Source organism: Hemicordylus capensis, chromosome 12 (assembly GCF_027244095.1).
Source record: "Hemicordylus capensis ecotype Gifberg chromosome 12, rHemCap1.1.pri, whole genome shotgun sequence".
Classification (NCBI taxonomy): domain Eukaryota; kingdom Metazoa; phylum Chordata; class Lepidosauria; order Squamata; family Cordylidae; genus Hemicordylus; species Hemicordylus capensis.
The window spans coordinates 6,775,256-6,798,212 of record NC_069668.1 but is presented as its reverse complement, the minus strand read 5'-3'; the positions used below and the strand labels follow the sequence as shown (position 1 = coordinate 6,798,212).

The 22,957-nt window shown below is 49.4% G+C and overlaps 1 protein-coding gene across 6 annotated transcripts in view; it reads left to right on the top strand.

The window, feature by feature from the left end:
* CUX1 (cut like homeobox 1) overlaps nucleotides 1–22,957 on the top strand; it is a 337,155-nt gene that overhangs the window by 186,915 nt on the left and 127,283 nt on the right. For 5 of the 6 annotated variants that reach the window (XR_008311776.1, XM_053274795.1, XM_053274790.1 and 2 more), the window contains exons 6-8: nucleotides 1,810–1,933; nucleotides 3,345–3,421; nucleotides 4,708–4,774. Coding sequence is in view for 5 of the 6 variants with exons in the window: in XM_053274795.1 (XP_053130770.1) it covers nucleotides 1,810–1,933; nucleotides 3,345–3,421; nucleotides 4,708–4,774 (268 nt within the window). In the remaining variant the exon portion in view is untranslated. Of the gene's footprint in view, nucleotides 1–1,809; nucleotides 1,934–3,344; nucleotides 3,422–4,707; nucleotides 4,775–15,407; nucleotides 15,524–22,957 lie in introns of those variants that run through there. The other variant, XM_053274794.1, reaches the window with a different exon arrangement.

Here is a 22,957-nt window from a genome sequence, read left to right as displayed (position 1 = left end):
GCTCTGGCCCCTCTCCAGACTCCTCCCTGCCTCCATCCCGGCGATTCTATTTGCAGTGACCATTTTGCCATGCTCCGTTTCTCTCTCCGGACTTTATTATGGGATGCTACCTAGCTATTTGTAGCCTTCACTGTAGTTACTGTTTGTTTATCCCTAGGGCAGAGTTGCCGATATTGGAAGCAATGTAGGTTAGTTATTTAATTCCGTGTTAGTTATTACACGGAAACACCATTATCTCAAGGAACAAGCACTCATGTTTCAGAAATGGTTTCTGGGGCGGCGGGTGGCGGGGGGCAGTATTGTTGGGGGCTCCCTGCACCTGGCCTCCTCCACGAAGCAGGCTTCCTGAACCAGGGAGCGGATCTTGTTTGCTCAAAAGTCGATTTCCCTTTACATGAGACCTGCAGTTGCCCTGAAATTACCCCTCTCTGGCACAGGGTGGGGGGCAGCTGCAGTATTTTTCTGGCATTGGTGACCGCTGTCAATTGCAAAGGTTGCCTGCAATTTTTCAAACCCTCTGACCCTGTACGCCACGTATGGAGAGCAAAGAATCTGTTGATTTGATTTGATAGCATTTCTGTACCGCAGGGCTCCAAGAGTGCTCAGTGAAGCTTGCCACGGTGGGGGTGAGGATGTTTTAAAACCCAGGAATTTGGAAGCACCTAGCTTGAAAAATGTCTGCCTGGGTGGGGACATTTTCCACTGGTGGTGAAAAATAGACCGAAGGGCTCTTCTCACGGTGGGCATTGGGGCAGGAGAATCCTCGGACCCTAATTCAGGAGCTGTGTGCGCTCCCGATTGGCCACCATGAGAAGCCTGCAAGCAAGGCAGGTGGAGGGGAAACTGATCATCTGCAAGTTGGGTGTGGAGGCAGGAGGCACGGCGAGTGCTTTCCCTCCCTCTCCCTCTGCAGTCCAGTACAAGTTCTGGGCTCGCCACTGCCCCCTGCCTCCGTCCCCAGCTCACAAGCAGGCATTCTCTCCCCCCCCCCCACCGGCGCGGCTTTGATTGTAGAATTCTCATGATGGCCAGTCAGGAGCATACATGGCTCCCGAATCAGGGTTGGAGGCTTCTCCTGCCCTAATGGACCAACAAACGGAAGTACTTTTTCACACAACACGTGATTCACTTGTGGAACTCTCTGCCACAGGATGTAGTTACAGCCAACAACCTGGATGGCTTTAAGAGGGGTTTGGATAGCTTCATGGAGGAGAGGTCCATCAATGGCTACTAGTCAGAGGGCTGTGGGCCACCTCCAGCCTCCGAGTACCAGTTGCAGGGGAGTAATGGTAGGAGAAAGGGCACGCCCTCAACTCCTGCCTGTGGCTTCCAGCGGCATCTGGTGGGCCACTGTGCGAAACAGGATGCTGGACTAGATGGGCCTCCTTGGGCCTGATCCAGCAGGGCTGTTCTTATGTTCTTAATGCCAATCACAAGAACAGACCTCAAGTGTGTTGTGGACAGATCCTGCTGGGGATGGATTCACACAAAGCGGGGCATTTTGGGGACTCTCCAGTAAGGTATGTTGCGCCCGATTGCCTTGTCCTGTTCTGCGGCTAGGTTAGAGAATCCTTTGCACTGCTTCTCGGCAAAGTCCATTGATCCTTCCCAGCCGGAAACATTTCAAAGTTCAACTTAACATTTAGGGAGTAAAAGGTCTCCAAAGGGACTCGCAGCCATTGATTTTGTGTCGGGAGCTGGAGAGCGAAAGTTTCAGCCGCGGAAGGGAGCCGCGGCCTAGGCAGCCACGTGGCGTTGTTTACCCCTCACGCGTCTTTCCTCTTGGCTTCCTCTCTTTGTCTCCCACAGAGGTGACAATAAAAGCACTTAAGGAGAAAGTCCGGGAATATGAGCAGACCCTGAAGAACCAAGCCGAGAATATCGCTCTGGAAAAGGAACAGAAACTGCAAAATGACTTTGCAGAGAAAGAAAGGTGGGTTACCGTGTGAACGCTTGGCGTGCAAGACCAGCTCGGTAGCAGCTAGGCATTGGTTGAAAGGCTCTGAAAAGGCCTTTTTCTAAAAGAAGTGAAAACTCCCAGGTTAAAACTCACCTCTTCAGTTAACCCCCTACTCTGCAGGGCTATTGTAAAGATTCCCGAGGGAATGCACACAAAGCCCTTGGGAAGCCTATCTGCCGGAGAATTCTGGGGGCAAACGCTAGGGCAGAGGTAAGTGCCCTTGGACACTCCAGCGGTTGCGGAACTACAACATCCATCATCCCCGGCCACAATAAATTGTAGTTCAACAACAGCTGAGCAAGAACAGTCCAGCCACAGTGGGAGTGCCCAAGGTTGCTTATCCCTATTTTAGGGGGATGGGCGCAGAGGCTCTTGCTTCTGGAAGACCCTGGCAACTTCTGAGCAACTCGCCCAGTGAATTCACATCATCATCAACATCATCATTATTATTGTTGTTTATTGATTCGATTTCTATACCACCCTTCCAGAAATGGCTCAGGGCAGTTTACACAGAGAAATAATAAATAAGGTGGATCCCTGTCTCCGAAGGGCTCACAGTCTAAAAAGAAATATAAGGCAGATACCAGCAACAGCCACTGGAGGGATGCTGTGCTGGGGGTGGATAGGGCCAGTTACTCTCCCCCTGCTAAATACAAGAGAATCACCACGTTAAAAGGTGCCTCTTTGCCAAGTTAGCAGGGGTTTGAGGGGTTTCTCATGGTGTGAGATCAGAGGCCTTTTAGTGTATGCCTAGGTTTCTATCCTGCCTTGTGTCAAATGGCTGTGCTCTTGCTAGTTGGACTGGGCAGGGCAGAAATAAAAGATGGGTAAGGTGTCATACGTCAAGCTCATTATAATCTACACTGACTGGCAGCAGCTCTCCAGGGTTTCAGGCAGGGGCCTTTCTTAGCCCTACCTGGGCTGGAACGTCCTGCATGCCAAGCAGATGCTCAGCCACCAAGCAAGAGCCCCATCCTCCTGTGTGTAGCTAAGCAAAACTCAGGACGGGGAAGTTGCACGTTCCTTCTTGTGAGGAAAGGGGCATGCCTAGGTGTCAGCATTCGTCACACTTTCCTGGCACCAGTGTTCCCTGTAACGGGTTCCGAGATGTTGACTTCAACTCCCATCATCCCCAGCTGCAGTGGCTTTTGGCTGGGAATTATAGGCGCTGTAGTCAACATCATCTGAGAATCCCTGTTACAGGGAACACTGTCCGGCCCCTTGATTTTTCTGGCCCTCCTGTTCACATTTTGATGTTTGGGGTGGGTGCCGCCCAGGTTCCTGGTTTTAATTGATGGTATAAATGGCTTTTTGCTCTAGTTTGTTTCATAGGAAGGTTAATATATTTAATTTGCCTTCTCTCAGCTTGCTTCTCTTGTTACAGAATGTTGCAAGAAACACAGATCTCGACGTCCTCAAAGCTGGAGGAGGCCGAACACAAAGTGCAAGCGTTGCAAGCAGGTTGGCCCATTTCTGTTACTGTAAATTATTCAAGCAGGGAAGGGAGGGATGGGCAGGCTTGGGCGCATATAGATACTCTGTCTACCCTCTTGGGCTCGATGTGGCTGTAACACTAGCAGTCTCAGGACCATGGTTAGGAGAACCGTGGTTAGGAGGCATTGTGGCATGCCACAAGTAAGCTTGCTCCCACTCCTCACCTACATGAACTGCTAGTTGGGATTAGTTATGGTTCACTGTTAAGTCTGCACGGATGTTGCAACTTATGATAATAACCATAGGGAGTTTTTAAACCAGGGTTAGAATCTGATCAGCAAACTCTGGGCAAAGATTACCATGGTTAGCACCAATATGACTATAATATAGCGCTATAGATAACCAGGACAAGAAGCTAATTAGCAAACTCCAGTCAAAAGTTACCATGGTTAGCACCAGGATGGATATAATATAGCATTATAGATAATGTTAACCAGGCAAGGGAATATTCATATGAGTAGGAACCTTTGAACATGCTTCTGATTTCCAAACCATGGTTTGGAGATCCCTAGCATTTTGCCTGCACCAGACCATAAGCCAGGAACTGACCAACACCTTAAACCACCGCTTGCAAATTGCTTAGTATTTTGAGCATCTTTTCACACGGCTGCCACCAGCAGAATGACCCTTGAGCAAGCTTGGAAACAGCTTAATGGCATAGTGTGGACGTACCTTAAGAGAAGCAAAGGGCCAATTCTTTGGGGGTGTGTTTGCAAATGTGGGAGTCATGATTTTGTCAGAAGTTTCAGGGGAAAGGTGGTTTTGGGGAATTTGAAGGAAGATGGTGGGAGATCCCATGTCTATTTTAGCACCCACCGTTTGGTGGGGTTCAGGGGAGCTAGAGGTAGGAATGGGGAGTTTGATTTCCCATCTGAAGCCAAATAAGATACAAATGCTTCACATATCACAAGGCAGAGCTATAGACGGAATACGGTGTGCTTAGCCAGACCAAGCAGGACAGGATCTGGAAACTTTCACTATTCTCGAAAGACTTTTTTCTCGTGTGTGTGTGTGTTTTAAGGAAAGAATTTTGAAAAGCTTTTTAAGCATTGTTTTTCTACAAGGGGATTTTGTTTGGTCAGGGAGTCGGCTTAATGCAAGAAGACTTTTCTGATGGAGAAGAGTTTAAAGTCAGGCAGTAGTGGGTAGCCATTTTTCTTTTTCTTTTCAGCATCATGCATCTGTTACCCTATCAGTAATGCCTTGGCATGTTGCTTTAACACTGAAATAAAATAAATCTCTTCTGCCCTCAGCCTTGGAAAAGACGCAGACGGAATTATTTGACCTGAAGACAAAGTACGATGAAGAAACAACTGCTAAGTAAGACTTCCTCGCCTTTCTCTAGATAAGTGCTGCATGTGTATTGTGTCCAGCCTAGGGATATGCCAAATGGCCACTGTGCACTCACGGAGGGCCGAACCGGCCCGTGGGAGACCAGGGGAAGGCTGGTGGGGGGAGCCACCAGAGACCGACCCCCACGGCCACAGCAGCACCCCCAAGGCCACCGAAGTCTTTGGTGGTGAGTACAATCTTAAAAATAAAAATAAAAAATTAACCGTGTCCAGCACCCCCCAACCTGTTTGAATTCAAACCGAGCTGGGCCCTCATTCGGGGTGCCAGAACTGCATATGCCCGATCTGATTCGAATCCAGTTTGGGCTTGAACCGAACTAGGCAAATCGGTTTTGTGCACATCCCTAGTCCAGCCATCTTTGTTTCACTGGGGTAAGGAAGAATAGAAATCGGGGAGAGGGGGGAGTGGGTCCCATATGATTATTCTTTTCTAGGATGATTTTTAAAAATGCAAATATCCAACTTTTCCGTTTTGACAGAGTAGTCCTCGGCTGCTTCTATCGAGCATAAAAACAGAACTTAGAAAAACCAGAACAATCTGCCAGCAGATAATAAATAATACAAAGACCCAATGTACATGGGCCAGCTGGGGTGCCCGGTACCATCTGGGGGGATGAATGATTGTTGTGGTTTTTGGCAAGATCTACACAGCCCTAGAGAAGGAAAGGAGGTGATAGCATGGGAAGACGTTCAGTGTATTCCCATTCTTTTCTTTCGCTGACCTTTGGACCTGTAGCTGCCAAATTTGCGATGGTGTTTGAAAAGCTTTGAAAAGTTTGAAAATACAACATCGACTATAAAATTTGGTCAACGTTGTCAGAGGAATGGAACTGAAAACTGGAAGATGAAAAATGTCCTCCAAAGATAGAGACATGGAGAGAGTGCAACCGTTTATTCATTTACCCTAACACTGACCCCTAGCCCTCTTCTCCATGCAGAAATGACTGCAATTTTACCCCAGTTGTTTGGGGGGTAGGGATAAAGAAGGGCTGATATCCCGTAGAAAACGGTGAGGGCAGGAATGCCATTACCTCTTTTGTATCTCTAGTGGGGTAGACGTGCCAAAAATCACTATGATCATTGGTTCCCTGAGATGAAGCCCCTATAAAATTTGTGGGCCTGGTTCATGGGCTACAAGGGAGCAGCAGGTTAGACAAAAGATCTTCACGGCATGACCGAATTGCATCAGAGATGGAGCCTGGTGGGGTTTCCTAGGCCAAGCGTGTGATGGCCAGGACACAGCCCCAGAAAAGAGCCTCTCCCACAATCCACACTGCACTGCTGTGGGCTGCCCTTATTACTCTGAGAGGGCAGGTGGGCCCATTCGAGAGGCGTGTGGGCACACTGGCAATCTTTGTTTGCATGTAGATGGCTCCTGGGGAGAATTCGTCTATCAGCTTGTTGACCAAGCCGCCATTTTGCACCTGGTTGTGGTTCTCCTAAAAAACAAACCCAAGCCTGCCATCTGCGTGTCCTTGCTTTATGGCCTTTGCCTGGGGCAGGGAAGGTGTTAATGACAATCGGAGGGGTTGGGTGGTGGGGAGACTGCCGCGTTTCAGCTAGAATACCAGCCGCCGAAATCGACAAACCGGCATCAGTAAAGTTTTCCATGTGTAGGCTTGAAATAAAATGTAATAAGCCTTTATGTGCGGAACAAGTGCTCCATTGATGACTACAGCTGGCTTTTGTTTTCTTCTGTCACTGAGTGTGGGAGGTAAGAAAGTGCTCCTCTTCATGTTTATTAATGCAGGATTCCTGAGACAAATGGCGAGCACCGTTTAATGTTTGTCGGGCCTGCCAGGACAGTTGTGTCAGGGGGTTTCAAGGTTTCTCCGATGGCGACCGTTCCCGGGTTAAACAAATGGATGGCGGGGCGGCCTCGTTTCCGTTTGAGCAGCATGTGGAGCTGGGGAGGGGAGCGAGGGGGGGTGCAGCGGAAGCAGGGAACACGTGAAAAGAAGTGGGCGCAGTGGGCAAGATTGGGCAGCAGTCTAGGGGATCAGAGAGGAATGGGGCTGTTCTTCATAGGAGCCGCAAGAGCTGGACCAGACATCCACCTTGGGGATGTGGTGCTGTGGGAAATCGTAGGCGCCCTCCGAAGCTGTCTTCTCCTGAGTCAGGCCCTTGGCCCCTCCAGTTCACTATTGTCCATACTGGGGTGGGCCCCCTTGGCCCTTCAGCTGATGTGGAACTACAGCCCCCATCTGAATTATGACGACAACTCCCTAGATGGGAGTTCTAGTTTTGTTTTGTTTTGTTTTGTTTTATTTTATTTTATTTTATTTTATTTTATTTTATTTTATTTATTTTAATTACATTTTCTATCCCGCTCTTCCTCCAAGGAGCCCAGAGCGGTGTACTACATACTTGAGTTTCTCTTTCACAACAACCCTGTGAAGTAGGTTCGGCTGAGAGAGAAGTGACTGGCCCAGAGTCACCCAGCGAGTCTCATGGCTGAATGGGGATTTGAACTCGGGTCTCCCCAGTCCTAGTCCAGCACTCTAACCGCTACACCACACTGACTCGCCTAGTTGGCCCACCTCTGGTCTATACCATGTTGTTCATCGTAGGGCCTGGGGTCCCATTGGCGGCCCCTAACAGCCCTAATTTCGGCACTCTGACTAAGCGTTTATTGGGCCCGTGGAAAGTGAAATACTCTGCACAGTTCCCCTGGCATCATGTGGAGGGGACCATTCCTACCAGGCAGTGATGTGCTTTGCCCAGCAACAGGCTTGGTGGTGGAGGTGCTTTAAGGCAACAGGGCTCTCTAGAGACCCTGCACCATCTTGGAGGGTGTGCACGGAGTGCTGGGACCAGTAGGCCTCCCCCGGGCTTTCCTTCTCCAGCTCTTGAGAGGCAGCTTCATCTGGCTGAGAAAAGCACAGAACTGTGCAGAGGTCAGCACAGTGGGAAATGCGTCTCCCATGGGAGGTTTTTTAGCTCATGTGGCCCCCACTTGAAACGTAGTGGAGATCACTGGGAGCGGCTTTCCCAAGATTCCCAATGGGAGGCTGGCAGGGATTGAACCTGGGGCTTTCTGTGTGCAGAGCCCATGCGCTCTCATAGCTGTTGCCTTGTCTCCAGTGGGTCTAGGGGAAAGGACCTTTCACCCCCTGTCCAGATCAGATCACACGTGAGCCCTGAAGTCGTTGGTGTGGGGCCGAGGTGGGCACATTTGGGAGCCCTGCAGTCCACCGTGTTTCCTGCCAGTGTGAATGCTGGGCCTGGCCTCCGTGGCGCGGTGAGACGCTCCAGATGCAGTGAAGCCAGTTTGGGTGCAGTCGTGGGAATCTGTTTTTGCTGGTTAGAGAAGTAGGGGTGATATTGCCCAGGCAGCTGAGCAGTCTCCTCTTCCGAAGCTTTTCAAAGGTGTGTGTGTGTGTGTGTGTGTGTGTGTGTGTGTGTGTGTGTGTGTGTGTGTGTGTGAGAGAGAGAGAGAGAGAGAGAGAGAGAGAGAGAGAGAGAGAGAGATATTTGTGTCCAGTGACTCCCCTCTCATTTCAAACACTCTCTTTCCATGTTGCCACCCCATGAACTAGGAAATGGTTCTTAAAATTCCAATGCCATAGGCCAGGCCAGGCTGCCCAGAAAAGTGGCCCTCATTTCTCTGGTGGACTAACTTGTTGCTTGGGATTCTTGTCGAGGACTTTGTGACCCCCTGCTCTGATCTAGAGAGGCATTTCTGTTGAGCTAAAAGAGTGCAGACTCCGGCGTGGTGCTTAGCACCCGATAGCTTTGCCCTAACTCTTAAGAGGGATTCGGAGTCCGTGTCCTCTTGGTTGGTAAATGTTAAAACACACATGCACGAGCTTCCCCTCACGGTGCATGGGTGTTTTAAGTGGTTGGTCCGGCATTTCTTTCTCTGCCTGCAGGACATCCCATCTCATGCCTCCTGAAAAGGGGAGTCTGTGCAGTGAAATTCAGCATGGGCAAATTCTGCATTGAACTCTGGCATTATGAACGAGCGGCTAAAGTTTAGCCGAGCAAGGAACCACTTCAGCATCGTAGCTCTAGGGCACGGCTTTGTTTAAGAGAGCTGAGGGAGATCCAGGTGAGAGAAACCCAGGGCTGGTATTTATAGTAGCCCCGGATCCAGCCCATTTCTTTTCTTAATAGCACATCCCTGCTTCTAAAGAGCAGTCAATCTGGGAATGGACAGAGCACACTCGATGGAAGGGCAGTCTCTAGTCTAGCCTGCAGTGCAAGATTTCTGAATGACGGCCCTGTGACTGCCCAGGGTCTGCAGACCAGAGACGGCCAACAACATCTGGATTCGCAGGGGGCACTCCATTCTCCAGAAAGGCCTTGCAGGGACCACAAGCATGGCAAGCCAGGCAGACTTGCAGCATCAGCAACTTCATAAAATAAGCTCCTTAGTTCTGAAGCATTTATGTTTAGAGGTAGCTACAGCATTCATGTTCTTCTGGATTCTTTTTGTGGATCTCCCCCACCCCCAAATTTGATAACTTGTCACCATACTGTTGATGGGCTGTTTTAAACTATATGTTGCCTGCTTTCCCATCAGTGCAAAGCAGGGAGGAGAGCTTGTATTGTGGTAGTGAGGCCCCTTTACAAAGCAGGGGCTGCCCTGGTTTGCATTTGGATGCGTGACTACATGTGAGCTGCAAGTTAGGAACATAGGAAGCTGCCATATACCAAGTCAGACCATAGGTCCATCTAGCTCAGTATTGTCTCCATCAGGGATTCTCAACGTTGGGTCCCCAGATGCTATTGGACTTCAACTCCCATAATCCCAAGCCCCAGTGGCCTTTGGTTGGGGATTATGGGAGTTGAAGTCCAGTAACATCTGGGGTCCTAGTCCCGCACTCTAACCACTACACCACGCTGGCTCTCTTTTTTTGCATGGAAGCTGTCCAGCCAACTTCACTGTTTTTCAAGCAGAGACCACTTTGCAGGGGGGAACCTTCCATGTGAGAGCCGTTTCAGATTGTGCTGACCTCTGCAAAGTGCCGTGCTTTTCTCAGGGCTGCTGGGTGCGGGGGTGGGTGGGTGGTGGCTTTAAGAGAGACAGAGCCCTCTCTCAAAAGCTCTAGAAGGAAATCAGCTTCCTATGTTGGTTCCTATGTAGCGCGGTTTGGGAAGGCCTCTGCTAATGGACGTCCACCACCAGAGAGTTGACCAAGAAAGGTCTAAGTGGACAGTGGTGTGACCCGGAAACATGGGAACCGTGTTTACTGCTGGAATCATGGAGGACAGCTGGTCTTGTTGGAACGAACATGAATTGTCCCCTTTGCTAAGCAGGGTACACCTTGGTTTGCATGTGGATGGGTGACTACTTGTAAGCACTATGGGGGTGGGGACATAGCTCAGTGGTAGAGCATCTGCTTTGCGTGCAAGAGGGCCCAGGTTGACTCCCCGGTGGCATCTCCAGGTAGGGCTGACAAAGGCTCCTGTCTGAAATCCTGGCGAGCTGCTGCCCGTCAGTGTAGAGCAGGCTTGCTCAGATTTAGCCCCCCAGCTGTTTTTGCAGTACAGCTCCCATAATCCCCAGCTACAGCACTCAATAGCCAGGGATTATGGGAATTGTAGGCCAACATCTGCCAGGGGGCCGCAGTTGAGCAGCCCTGGTGTAGACTATCCTGAGCTGGGTGGGCCATTGGTTTGACTCGGGAGAAGGATGCTTCCCGTGTTCCCGTGGCACAACAGCGTAGCCCTAAGGCTAATTTTCAGTCCTGGTCCGAGGCCAAAAGTGGGGGACAAATTCTGCCCACTGCTGCTCTACTGTTTCCCCACTCCGCCTGCTTGGAAGTCTCTCTCGTAGAGCAAACCCAACGGATGGCCATCTCGGCAGCTGGAGAGCTCCCCGATGAACTAGCTTTGAAAACTGAGGCCCCCCCCCCGCCATTCAGAGAGAGAGAGAGAGAAGAGGAGGGAGATAATTGAGCCCTTTGATTTGTTTCACGGTTTGTTTGCCCTTTCGTTCCTTCCTCGAGGTGCCTGTTTGTTGAGGAATGTCTCCAATTGCCGGAGTGGGGCGGGCGGGGGGGGCCTCCTCCTCTGGCTCCCCCCCGCCCCCCGCCAGGGCTCCTGCCAGCCGGAGCCAAGGACCATGGCAAGCCTGCAACATGCATTTTTCATGCACAGCCTCCAAACCCGGCCCTTTCAGCACGGCTGCGCAGCCCTCTCTGGAGCGTTTGGATTTAACGCGCCGGTGAACAAAGCACAGGCTCAGGGCGGTCGGCATCAGTCAGCGTTAACCCCTGCACTGCCCGGCACAGCGCCGCTAAATTTCCCCACAGACCAAGGCAGAGAGAGGAAGGGAGGTTGTTTTTTCCCCCGAAAGGGAAAAAAAACGTTCTGTTGTTTTCAACAATGCAAAATGGGAGTTGATGCCCGGGCGCGTGTATTTAGCGTTGTTCTTGTTCGGATTCCAGCTGCTACAGCCCCTTAGGGGTCTTTGGACTCTGCCTTCTGGGCACCTCTTCCGAAAGCGGGGGTTGAACATACGCAGCTGTCTTGTATGGAGGCAGCTGTGGGCCTGCCGAGGCCAGTACTGTCCGCTGTACAGAGGGCCATGGGAGGCTGCTTTCTGTCGAGTCAGACCACTGGCCAATCTAGCTCAGGATTGTCTACACGGACTGGCAGCAGCAGCCGCCCTCCCAGGTTTCAGGGACTTTCCCTGCCCTACCTGGAGATGCTGCCAGGGATTGAACCGGAGACCTTCTGTACCCTAAGCAGATGCTCAGCTATTAGACTGTGGCCCCATCCCCTAAAGGGGATGTCTCCCAGCGCTCACATGTAGTCTCCCATCCCAATGCAAACCAAGGCAGACCCTGCTTGGCTAAGGGGACCATTCCTGCTCGCTCCCACAAGTCTGGCTCTCTGATGTCTTGGGCGGGGGCGAGGGTTTTCCCCAGATGGCTACCTGAGATCGTTTGACTCGGGGGATCTCAAAGTCAGGTCCTCAGATGCTGTCGGACTGCAATTCCCATCATTCCCAGCCACAATGGCTATTGTCGACAGGAATGATGGGAGTTGTAGTCCAACAATATTTGGGGACCCAACTTTGAGAATCCCTGCTTTAACTGGAAGTTGCAATTAGGACCTTCTGCATGCCTAGCAGAAAGTCCAGATCTGAGCTGTGAGGAGCGCTCTTCAGTCTTCACATGGAGCGTGTGTCCATCTAGCCGAGCTTTCGAAACTCTGATGGCAGCAATCCTCCTCAGTCTCTGGCCGGAATCTTCCCCAGCTCCTGCTCCATGGAATCTTCTGATCTGCAACTGTCAGGGGCTGAACCCGGAGGCTTTTGCGTGCAAAGCCAGTGCCTTGCCATTGAGCTCTGGCCCCTCCCCTGGAGCACGACAGCCTCCCTCCTTGCCCCATGAGGTTGCCCACTGCCCGTCACTCCGGGGGCGCCATTGCGGTAGCTCATGGGGCTCAGAGTCCCAAATCTGATCAGCCATCTCCTTCTCGCTTACTGGGGCAAGGTGGCCACCTCTGATGCTGCTTTCCCATTATTACTATTTATTTACACAGTCAGACAGGTGTTATTGACTGGTTTGTTTTATCCAGACATCGAGTCCTTCCCAAGGACCTGGGATGCCAGAATTGTATTGTCAGTTGTTATAGATATTGTCGCAGAAAATAGGCTGTTCCCAGTAAAGCTGCTTTTTGTAATTGGCTGATGGTGATTTCTGTGGCCCTGATGGGGTTGAGGTGCTCTTCAAGGTCTTTTGGGACTGCACCCAGGGCGCCAATGACCACTGGGATTATTTTGGTCTTTTTCTGCCACAGCCTTTCAATTTCAATTTGTAGATCTTGTAGATCATCTACTACTACTACTACTACTACTACTACTACTACTACTACTACTACTACATTTATATCCCACTCTTCCTCCAAGGGCCCCAGAGTGGCGTACTGCATACCTAAGTTTCTCCTCACAACAACCCTTTGAGGTAGGTTAGGCTGAGAGAGAAGTGACTAGCCCAGAGTCACCCAGCAAGTCTCATGGCTGAATGGGGGATTTGAACTGGGTCTCCCCGGTCCTAGTCCGGCACTCTAACCACTACACCACGCTGGCTTTAGGGGAGTTGGACATAATAACTATTTTTTTTGTTGGGGGAAGGAAGACACATGATTGAATGTAATCATGCAAAGGGGAGCTGTGGGGCTGAGCCCCGGATCTTTTCAGTACCCGAATCCATCCATGCCGCCGGATGGTTTTCTCGCCACCAGCTTCGCGCCAGACTGCCGTAACCTTCTTCAGGCCAAGCTAATGAGGACTCCGGGGATGCTGCAAGGTTTCCCCAGAAATGATCAGGGGTGTCGCCTCTCCAGCCACCAAGTTAATGTGTTAACAGGGGCATTTGAAGAGAGAGAGGAAAGCGACATCCGTCAAGCCGCCATAATGGGGGTGGGGGAGAGAGTCCTCCGCGTTTAAAATGTGATAGAGGAAGATGTCAGCTGCAACGAGTTAGGCCAGGTAGAAAGCAGACAGAGATGTTAATGGCCCTCCGCAGAGGACTTCTGCTCAAGCAGCATTTAAAGCATTTGCCACGAGCTCTCTGCGTTGCTCACACAACTTGGCTTGGAACTGAAAGCGTGGAAGTGCATTTTCACTTTTCAGATCACGGACTGGCGTCTCTTCAGCCAAGAGTCTGGTTCAGGTAGGCTCGGCAGTGGAGAATTGGCCTCCTGCCGCCTCCATCTGTAGATGAAACTCCAGCCTGGGTTCTGTTTCTTGCTCACACCAGAGAGAGACACAGGAGCGGAAGAGCCGGACAGAATATTAGAGCCTGGCTTTTCTATATATTCTAGAACTGAGCCCGTCACTGTCAGCTGGAAACCTTTGCCTCGGATTTGGTAGGAGGCTGAACACCTCCTCAGGCTGGCCCGTCAACTAGGCAAACCTAGGTGGTCCCCTAGGGCACCAGTTCTTGGGGGCGCCTAAACAGTAGCCCAAATATAGCACTGCCCATTAATCTGAAGTACTGCGCAGTGGTGTCTGAATGCATTGGTTTCCAAAAAGAAATGGATTTCCAAATTAACAGCAGCCTCTTTTCATCTCTGAAGTGTTAAAAGTTCTGTCCCCATAATAGATGGGGAACTCCCTCCCACTGGATCCTCAAACCAGCACGGGCTAGTCACTGGCTGGTCATCCTCACGGGCTGGCCACTGAACTGTGCGAATGAGCAGCCTGCATGACTCAAGTGAAAGCCAGGGCTCCGCACTTCTCAGCTGGTGGTGGAGCATCAAGGTCAGCCTTCATCTAGGGCGCCAAAAACATACACCCTGACTTGCACTTCTGCATAGTGAAACACTTCCAGGGGAGAACAAGCAGTGGTCGGAACAAAGGAAGCTGCCTTCTACTGAGTCAGGCCCTTGGTCCATCTAGCTCAGTATTGTCCACCCAGACTGGCAGGGGCTTCTCCAAGGTTGCAGGTAGGAGTCTCTCCCAGCCCTGTCTTGGAGCTGCTGCCAGGGAGGGAACTTGGAACCTTCTGCATGCAAGCAGGCAGGTGCTCTTCCCAGAGCAGCCCCATCCACTAAAGGGAATATCTTACAGTGCTCACACATGTGGTCTTCTATTTAAATACAACCAGGGCAGACCCTGCTTAACAAAGAGGACAGTTCACGCTTGCTACCACCAGACCAGTGATCCTCCTAGACATGCCAGTGAGTTTCACCCTTTCTCCTTAGTTCTTCTGCCCCCTAAATAAACACCTCATGGTTTCATTGCTGCCTATGACTGGGCAGCAAAAACCGGGAGAGGGCCTGAAATAGCAACAGTTTTGTTGTTTGGTTTTCTATCTTGCTCTTCTTCCCAGGAGCCCAGAGTGGTGTGCATGATTGTGTTGATCCTCACAACATCCCTGTGAAGGCAGCTTAGGCTGAGAGACAAGTGGCTGGCCCAAAGTCACCCAGTGAGTTTCACGCCTGGACAGGAATTAGAACTTGGGTCCCCCTGGTACTAGCCCAGCCCTCTAACCACTATGCCACTCTGGCATAAGAACATAGGAACAGCCCTGCTGGATCAGGCCCAAGGCCCATCTAATCCAGCATCCTGTTTCACCCAGTGGCCCACCAGATGCCACAGGCCAGAGCTGAGGCCATGCCCTCTCTCCTACTGCTGCTAAGAGGAGAGCTGGTCTTGTAGTAGCAAGCATGACTTGTCCCCTTAAGCTAAGCGGGGTCTGCTCTGGTTGCATATGAAAGGGAGACTAGAAGTGTGAGCCCTGTGAGATATTCCCCTCAGGGGATGGAGCCACTCTGGGAAGAGCATCTAGGTTCCAAGTTCCCTCCCTGGCAGCATCTCTGAGACAGGGCTGAGAGAGACTCCTGCCTGCAACCTGGGAGAAGCCGCTGCCAGTCTGGGAAGACAATACTGAGCTAGATGGACCCAGGGTCTGACTCAGTATATGGCAGCTTCCTATGTTCTTATGTGAGCTCAGGAGAGAGATTTTCTGTTAGAATAAAAAACACAACAAGGGGTGGGGGCCTTCCAAGGTGAAACCACCAGCATGGAGGGTGGGCAGAGCGGAGCCCCTGCCCTTAAGCAGGGAAACCCTGGATAGAATCTTGGGGGAGAAGGGGCAGTGAAGGAGGGAGAGTTGAAGGGGGTGAAAAAGGCGGGAAAGGGAGAGGGGGGCCTCCTGAGGAGAAGTTGCCAGAGGGAGGGGGACACACGAATGGGGCCAGTCAGGACTGGGACGCTCCGGGAGTAGGGAGCAGAGGCGACCAAGCCCCCTATGTGGTGAGCGATCAGCAGCGCCCGTGGCCCTGCTGGCATTCCTCTGTGGCTGACCGGAATTCCCCTGGAAATTGTGTGCCTGCCTTTAACTTGTCTTTACAGAACACGGCTGCTGTTTTTTAGCTGGTGCATCCCTGCCACGCACCTTTTAAAGAAAAGGAAACAGCCCCACACGGGAGGTCAAGCCTGCTGACTGGGAGATGCCAGGGTTTGGAAAGGGCCTCAGCCCGTGCTGCGGCCAACACGCGCATCGTTTTTATTGCACGTGGGAAATTGATGCCGCCAGGAGCCGAACCAAGGGCAGTTTAGTCCCTTCCCTTACTGTTCACCTGACAGAGAAAGGAGGGAGCCACGGATTGATTGATGCCTGAGCCACAGTCAATACCCAGTTCATAGCACCCCAACGCAAGAGAGCTTGTTCACCCCAGCATGACTGAAAGCAGCTGGGCGCTGGTTGAAGGGGTCTATCGGAGTGACGAAGAGCATGAACCATAATCACTCCGCTGGTCCTCTCTAGTCAAGAAGACTCCTGGCAGTGTTGAACTCGACGATTCTGAGATGACACAAGTCTTATTTAGGCTGGAAAGGGTTCACACAAGCGCCCTGCCCAGCTCCAGAAGCTGCATTGTGCACTCCTGGTTTTCAACTCAGTGCCAGCTAACATCTGGCTAGAAGGGGGATGCGGGAGTGAGTGACTGTCTGTCCTGGCTTGTGCTGTGTGGGAATCAAGGAGAGGAGGGAAGCTTGTGGGGTTTGGGGAAGGGGGGGTTGGGTGGGGCACAGAGCCCCCTGAACACCAAGTGGTCGATTTGGAGGGGAAATGGCTCCATATTTATTTATTTATTTTGCATTTTATATCCTGCTCTTCCTCCAAGGAGCCCCGTGTATATAGTTAAGTTTCTCCTCACAACAACCCTGTGGAGTAGGTTAGGCTGAGAGAGAGAAGTGACTGGCCCAGAGTCACCCAGCAAGTCTCATGGCTGAATGGGGATTTGAACTCAGGTCACAGGGGCTATGACAAAGCCTTTTTAAAAACTCTTTGAGAGTAGCGTTCTACTTTCTGTCAACACTTTACCACAGAGATGTCTGCAAAAGAATCTCCTATACATTGTATTGACATAGGAAGCTGCCTTCTACTGAGTCTGGCCATGGGCCCATCTAGCTCAGCATTGTCTGCACTGACTGGCAGCAGGTTTCAGGCAGGTATCTCTCCCAGCCCTACCTGGAGATGCTGCCATGGATTCAATTTGGGACCCTCTGCTTTCAAAGCAACGCTCTTCCATTGAGCCATGGCCCCATCCCAATAGTGTCTTCAAGCCTTCTACTGAGTCAGGCCATTGGTCCATTCAGCTCATTATTGTCTGCACTGACTGGCAGCAGTTTCCCAAGGTTGCTGGCAGGAGTCTAGAGATGCAGCCAGGGATTGAACCTGGGCAAAGCAGATGTTTCCCCACTGAGCTTTGGGCCCTATCCCTAAAGCCGGAAATGCGGGGTGCTGCTGTCTGCTGAGTCAGAGCATTGGTCCGTCTAGTTGGGTATTGTCTACACTGACTGGCAGCCAATGCTAAGGTTTCAGTCAGGAGTCTCTCCCAGTCCTACCAGGAAATGCTGCCAGGGATTGGACCTGGGGCTTCCTGCATGTGAAGGAAGAGTAAGAGAGTAACCAGTCTGAGAGTACCCAGTCTCAACTGACTGGTCAGAGGCCTCTTTAAAGTGATTTTTTTCTTATTTTTGCGGGGGGTGGGGGATAACTGTCCTTATTCAGCCCAGCATGGCATCTTTTACCAGGTGTCTTCCTTGTGTTTCTCTTTTAGATTTTTAACCTCTTGGGACAGGGAGCCATCTTTACTCCTGTCACACCATTTCACACCATTCGGGCGTCACCCCTGCTAATGGCACAGAAGGGTGCTTTAAAGTGTGGCTCCCTTATATTTAGCAGGGGAAGAGCAATTGCTCCTGTTCAACTCAGAATAGCATCCCTTCCAGTGGCTGTCAGAGGTGTTTCCCTTGCCACCCCTTTTGGATGGTGGGCCCCCTTGGGGACAAGGAACCATTTTCTCATTCATTTTGCTGTCTAAGTCACTTTAACCCTTTTTGTGGATGTGGGAAGTGGCAGAGAAATGTTTTTAATAGGTGGATTCTGGAGAGTTTCTAACAGAAGAACATAAGAAAGGCCCGGCTGGATTAGTCCAAAAGCCCATCCAGTTCAACATCCTGCTTCACGCAGTGAATATAAGAACACAAGAACAGACTTGCTGGATCAGGCCCAAGGAGGCCCGTCTAGTCCAGCATCCTGTTTCGCACAGTGGCCCACCAGATGCCGCTAGAAGCCTACAGGCAGGAGTGGAGGGCATACTCTCTCTCCTGCTGCTGTTACTCCCCTGCAACTGGTACTCAGAGGCCTCCTGCCTTGGAGGCTGGAGGTGGCCTATAGCCCTCCGACTAGTAGCCCATGCTAGACCTCTTCTCCATGAAGTTATCCAAACCCCTCTTCAAGCCATCCACGTTGTTGGCTGTCACCACATCTTGTGGCAGAGAATTCCACAAGTTGATTATGCGTTGTGTGAAAAAGGACTTGTGTTTGTTGGTCCTAGATTTCCTGGCAATCAGTTTCGTGGCCAGCTAGGGGCATCTGAGAAACCCACAAGCGGGGAGAAAGAGGGCAACTGCTCCCTCTCGTCGGTGTTCACTAGCACCTGGTGTTCAGGGTCATGCCCCTGATGGAACGAAACACACAGCTCTCCAGGCTAGTAACCGTTGATAGCTCTATCCTGCCTGAATTTGTCTAATCCTAGTGGGCACAGTTGGTTTGCACAAGTCCCTGGCCAGTCTTCTGGCCACCCCATGAATATTGAGAGCATCTCCCACACTCCCCTGTGGCAGCACATGGCAAAAGGCAAGTTCGATAGGATCATATTGGTTGATTTTAAAGTTTTATGCCCTGCCACTTGAACAAAAGATATCCAGAACAACTGTTGCCACCTTGAACAGTACCCAAAAGCTCTACTGTGTGCCCTTCCAGTCAGCGGGCGTGTGTGACAAGCAGAATGATCTTCCCAGGGCAACTTCTCAGTTGGCATCGAGTTCATTTTGGCAGGGAGGTGGTAAGCCAGCTCCCAGTTTATTCTCCGGCATGTGGAAATCAGGCCTTTGGCTGGTAGTCTACGAGAAAAGGCACAGGCTGTCCCAGAGTCAAGGGATTCACGGTCCTCACTCAGGCAGCTGTTTTGAGTTTGCATTGGAGTGTCAGTGTCTGTCTATGAGGGATACGTGTCTCCATCAAAATGTGGAGAGGCATATTTGGTGTCTGTGGAAAAACAGAGATGCAGGTGCTCAGTGGGGTCTTAATGACGACGACTGCTACTATGAACATTTATGCATCGCTTTCCAATGGACGTTCTCAAAGCGGTTTACATAGAAACACATAATAAATCAGATGGTTCCCTATCCCATAAGAGCTCACAATCCAAAATGGAGTGTGTGGAAACAAGAGTCCTGACTTTGAATGGCTGGGTCTTCGAAATAGAGGTTCATTGTTGTTGACTAGAGCACTTAACCCAAATAACTAGAGCAGTTAACCAATTAAAGAAATCTTTGTTGGTTGGCTGAGGAGTGATTTAAAATCATTTGCTTGATTTAAATACACACATTTGCTTGTGACTAAAACAATGTATGAAGAAAAAAGATGATGCCACCTGCCTACATTTTTTACAAGTACTTGTATTAAAAAATATTAACACTTTTGAAAAGTGTTGCCTGATAAATTGAAGTTGCCTTTTAAATCAGTTAATAGCTTTAGATTTAGAGGAAACCTTTTTAAATGTTTCAGCCCTAAAAACACGTTTTGTGATATTACTGAAAAAGGCAAATGACTGAAAGTGAATTGCAGAAACTATAGGAAAATATGTCAACATTCATCTGTATTGTGCATGTTTTTGTGCACAGCTCAAGTTGCATCTGTACAAAGAACTTGGATTATTCCCCAGTATTGCCCAGAACCTGACTGACCTGGTTTTCCCTTTCCAACAGTGATAGAGGCAAATGCTTAGAAGCTGGACAGTTTCTTTCCATTCTGCTATTTTAATATTATTCCTGGGGAAGTGGAGTTTGACTTAGTGTAGGATTACATCCTAGACATTTCTGGAGCAACATGCAGTGGCTACTTCAACCACACTCGAGTTTAATCCTGGTGTTGTGCTGCTGTATAATCTCTGGAGCACCTGAGATCACAGTTCTTTGATCTCTTCATTTTGATTTCCATTCTGATGCCTTTGATTTCCACCTCCCACCCCCACCCCGCCAACCTCTGCTTCAGAGAGTGAACAAGACAAGGTTTTCTCTCAATTAAGGCCCTGGGATACAAAACACCCAGTTCATGGCGCAAGTTGGAGCATTTATTAACTCTGTAGGCAGGGAATCATTCTATAGGTTCAGAGGACAGTGCAAAAATAGTTATGTGGTTCAGAAAGTGCAAGAGCTTGGCTTTTGAAGAGCTGTGTTGCATAGATGTTTGGGAACAAGGCCATGGCTTTGGCTTCCCATCTGTCTTCTTAATTACTTAAAACTTCTATTGAAGTTTTTCCAAGAAAGAACAGTGAAGCCTCAGTACAGATTGTAACTGGAATAGTTCCCTCCCAGGTTAACTCTCCCACCAGCCCCCGTCAGGATCTGTTCGTTTATTTAGAACTAGTATTTTTAAGCCCGTTAAAATAACGGGCGCTAGTAGGGTTGTGTAGTTATGTTTGTTTGATCTGTATCTCCTCTACAGCAAGGGTTGTGTTTTTTGTTTTATTTCCCCTTTTTGTTTTCAGTAAGTCTTTTTAAGTGTTCATTTTCAAGTTTTGTTTATTTTCCCGATATGTATGTAATTTACTTATTGGGGAAATAAGCAGAATTTTTAAATAAAAACTTAGTAAGGCTTACTAAAAACAAAAAGGGGATAAAAAGAGAAAACCTTTTCTGCACTCTTTTATTTCCTTTCCGCTCTCCCTTTTTCTTGTAGCTCCTTTTTCCCTTTTCTTGTTGTCTCACTTTCTTTTGTTCTTCCATCTCCTTTATGTAGTTTTTCCATACTTATAAGGTTATTTTATGTTTAAATAATAATCTTTATTTGTTTTGTTTTTTTAACTAATTTCCCCCCTCTCAACTCTCATAGTATTTCTTCATCTCTTCTCTCTTTTTTTTGTGTTTGTGTGTGTTTTTTCTCCCCCTGTCTGTTTCACTCTCTCTCTGTCGATTTCTCTTTCTTTGTTGTTATTTTTTCTTTCCTTTTTTATTCCCCTCTCCCTTGTCCTTGTGTCTATCCTTTATCTCCCTTTTTGTTGTTGTGTTTGTTGGTGTTGTTGTTCTTCATTGTCCCTTTTTTTGTTCTTTTACAATTCTGAGGCTAATTTTTGTTTAAATTTTATGTTTTATTTTTTGTTTTCTTGGTTCCCCCCCCCTTCCCCTTATAGTATTTCTTTATACACCACATTTTTGGTGAATATTTTTTCTGAGCCTGCTATTAGTCTTCCTTGTTCTGGGCCTTCTAATACCCTGATCACGATGTCTTTAAAACTTCTAACTCTGGTTTAAGGTATGTGCTTCTTTTCAGGTTGCTGGTATCAGGAATAATATTGGTTTTCTATGTCTCTTGCTTGCTGAAGCAGGCTCTGGCTACCCCTTTTTTCCCTGAGCAGTGGGATGAGGATTTATGCCAAAGTGGTTTAGGGTGGAGTAATTTGTAATCTGCGCTCTGCTGCGTTATAGTATGGCCTGTATGGCGAAGTCAGTGGTTCTGGTGTAATTATAATTTTCCCACTCTTTGGGTAGTTCTCAGGGCTAACTTTTGTGTATGTCTTTCTTATTCCTTCCCCCCCCCCTCTGTTTGCAGCTGCTGAAATGTTGGAGTGTTGTGCCCCTTCTGCTTTCCTCCTCAATTTAGGCAATTTTCTCACTGTCTTATCTATCGTGGGTATAATCCCAAAAGCAGTGTTGAGAAGTATTTTCTATTAAAATATGTTGTGCAGTGAGTTCACTTTGTACTGAGTTTTGAATCTACTCCCTAGAGCAGCAGTGAGAAGTGGTTTCTAAATCTTTGTTTTTAAAATTTATCCTTTATCTTTTCTGCACCCCAGCATATATATATTTGTTTTTTTATTTTTCCTTTTTTTGATGGATGGTGACAGATACTCACTGTTCCTGTTGCATTAAAGAGTAATGGCAGGAGACTCACAGTGTTAGTCTGTCAATTTATCTTGCTGCAGCTGCTGGTCTAAATTTAAAGCAGCGTGGTTTTTCTTTTCTTTTTGTATTTTTCAAGCAGTCTGTTTCCTGTCCTCCTTCTCTATCTGTCTCTTTCTCCTATTTTTCCTTCACCCTTTTTTATGGGGGGTGTGTGTGTTAAACTACTAAATGTGCAGTCATCAATTTTCACTTCACAGCTTTTTAAGAATAATATTGCAGGTTAGTTCTCTGTGAGTGGAAAGGAATTGTCTCTGGTTGTGAGGGCTACCGTGTAGGTTGGTGTGCTGTCTCCCCTCAGAGATTTTTGAGTTTGGTGTAATATCAAGGTACCCGTTAGTATCTCTTGGCAATTTGGTGACAGTAGTAATCAACGTGTGGTGCTCTGTTTTTTGAGCTTGCTAAATAAAAGATCAATGCTTATTCCACTGTGAGTGGAAATGAATTTTTTCTGGTTCTGAGGGCTTCCCTCCCGGTCGGTGTGCTGACTCCCTTCAGGGAGTTTTGGCTCCTGGCAGTATCTGGTTGAAATTCAGTAATAGAAAGCCGCTCCTGGATGTTTTGAGTAAATTTTGGCAATGAAGTGCCTGTAGTAAGTGCTGTGTTTCGCTCTCGAAATAAGCTGCTCTAACGGTGACAAAGTGGAGACCGTTAGTCAACTGGGCTGCTGCGCGCAGTTGCTATTTATCCAGGCTGTTTTCCCGCCCGTACTTGGAAGGGGGGGGGATTTCTCTGAATGTGATTGGCTGGCCAGGGAAAGGGTGAGGAAATGGAAGCTGCAGTGCTTGTGAAACTGTGTGTTCTGGCAGTCGGTCCTCACAGCTGGCTGAGTCCTCCTCCCCCCCCCCGCCACGTGTAAGGGCTGAAAGGGCGAATTGAAATACACCTCCTGCTGTTGCCGCTGACCAAGCTGTCTTGTGCACATTAAGCTCCAAGCCCCGCGTGTAAGGGCAAAAACGGCCCTTGAACATGTCCCTGGGGCTGTTGGCAGCAACCCAGCTTCTGCCCTCCCAGCTGCCGAGACCTCTTCTGCCCTGCGTCACGTCCCTCCCTCCGCCGCCCGCTCGCCCTCCCAGCTGGTTGAGTCCTCCCTTCCACCACCCTCTTACGTTTAGGGGCTTAAACGGCCCTTCAAAATGCCACCGCCCACCCTCCCAGCTGCCGAGACCTCTTCTCCCCGGGTCCACGTCCTGGCATAGTTAGTAGAGAAGGAGA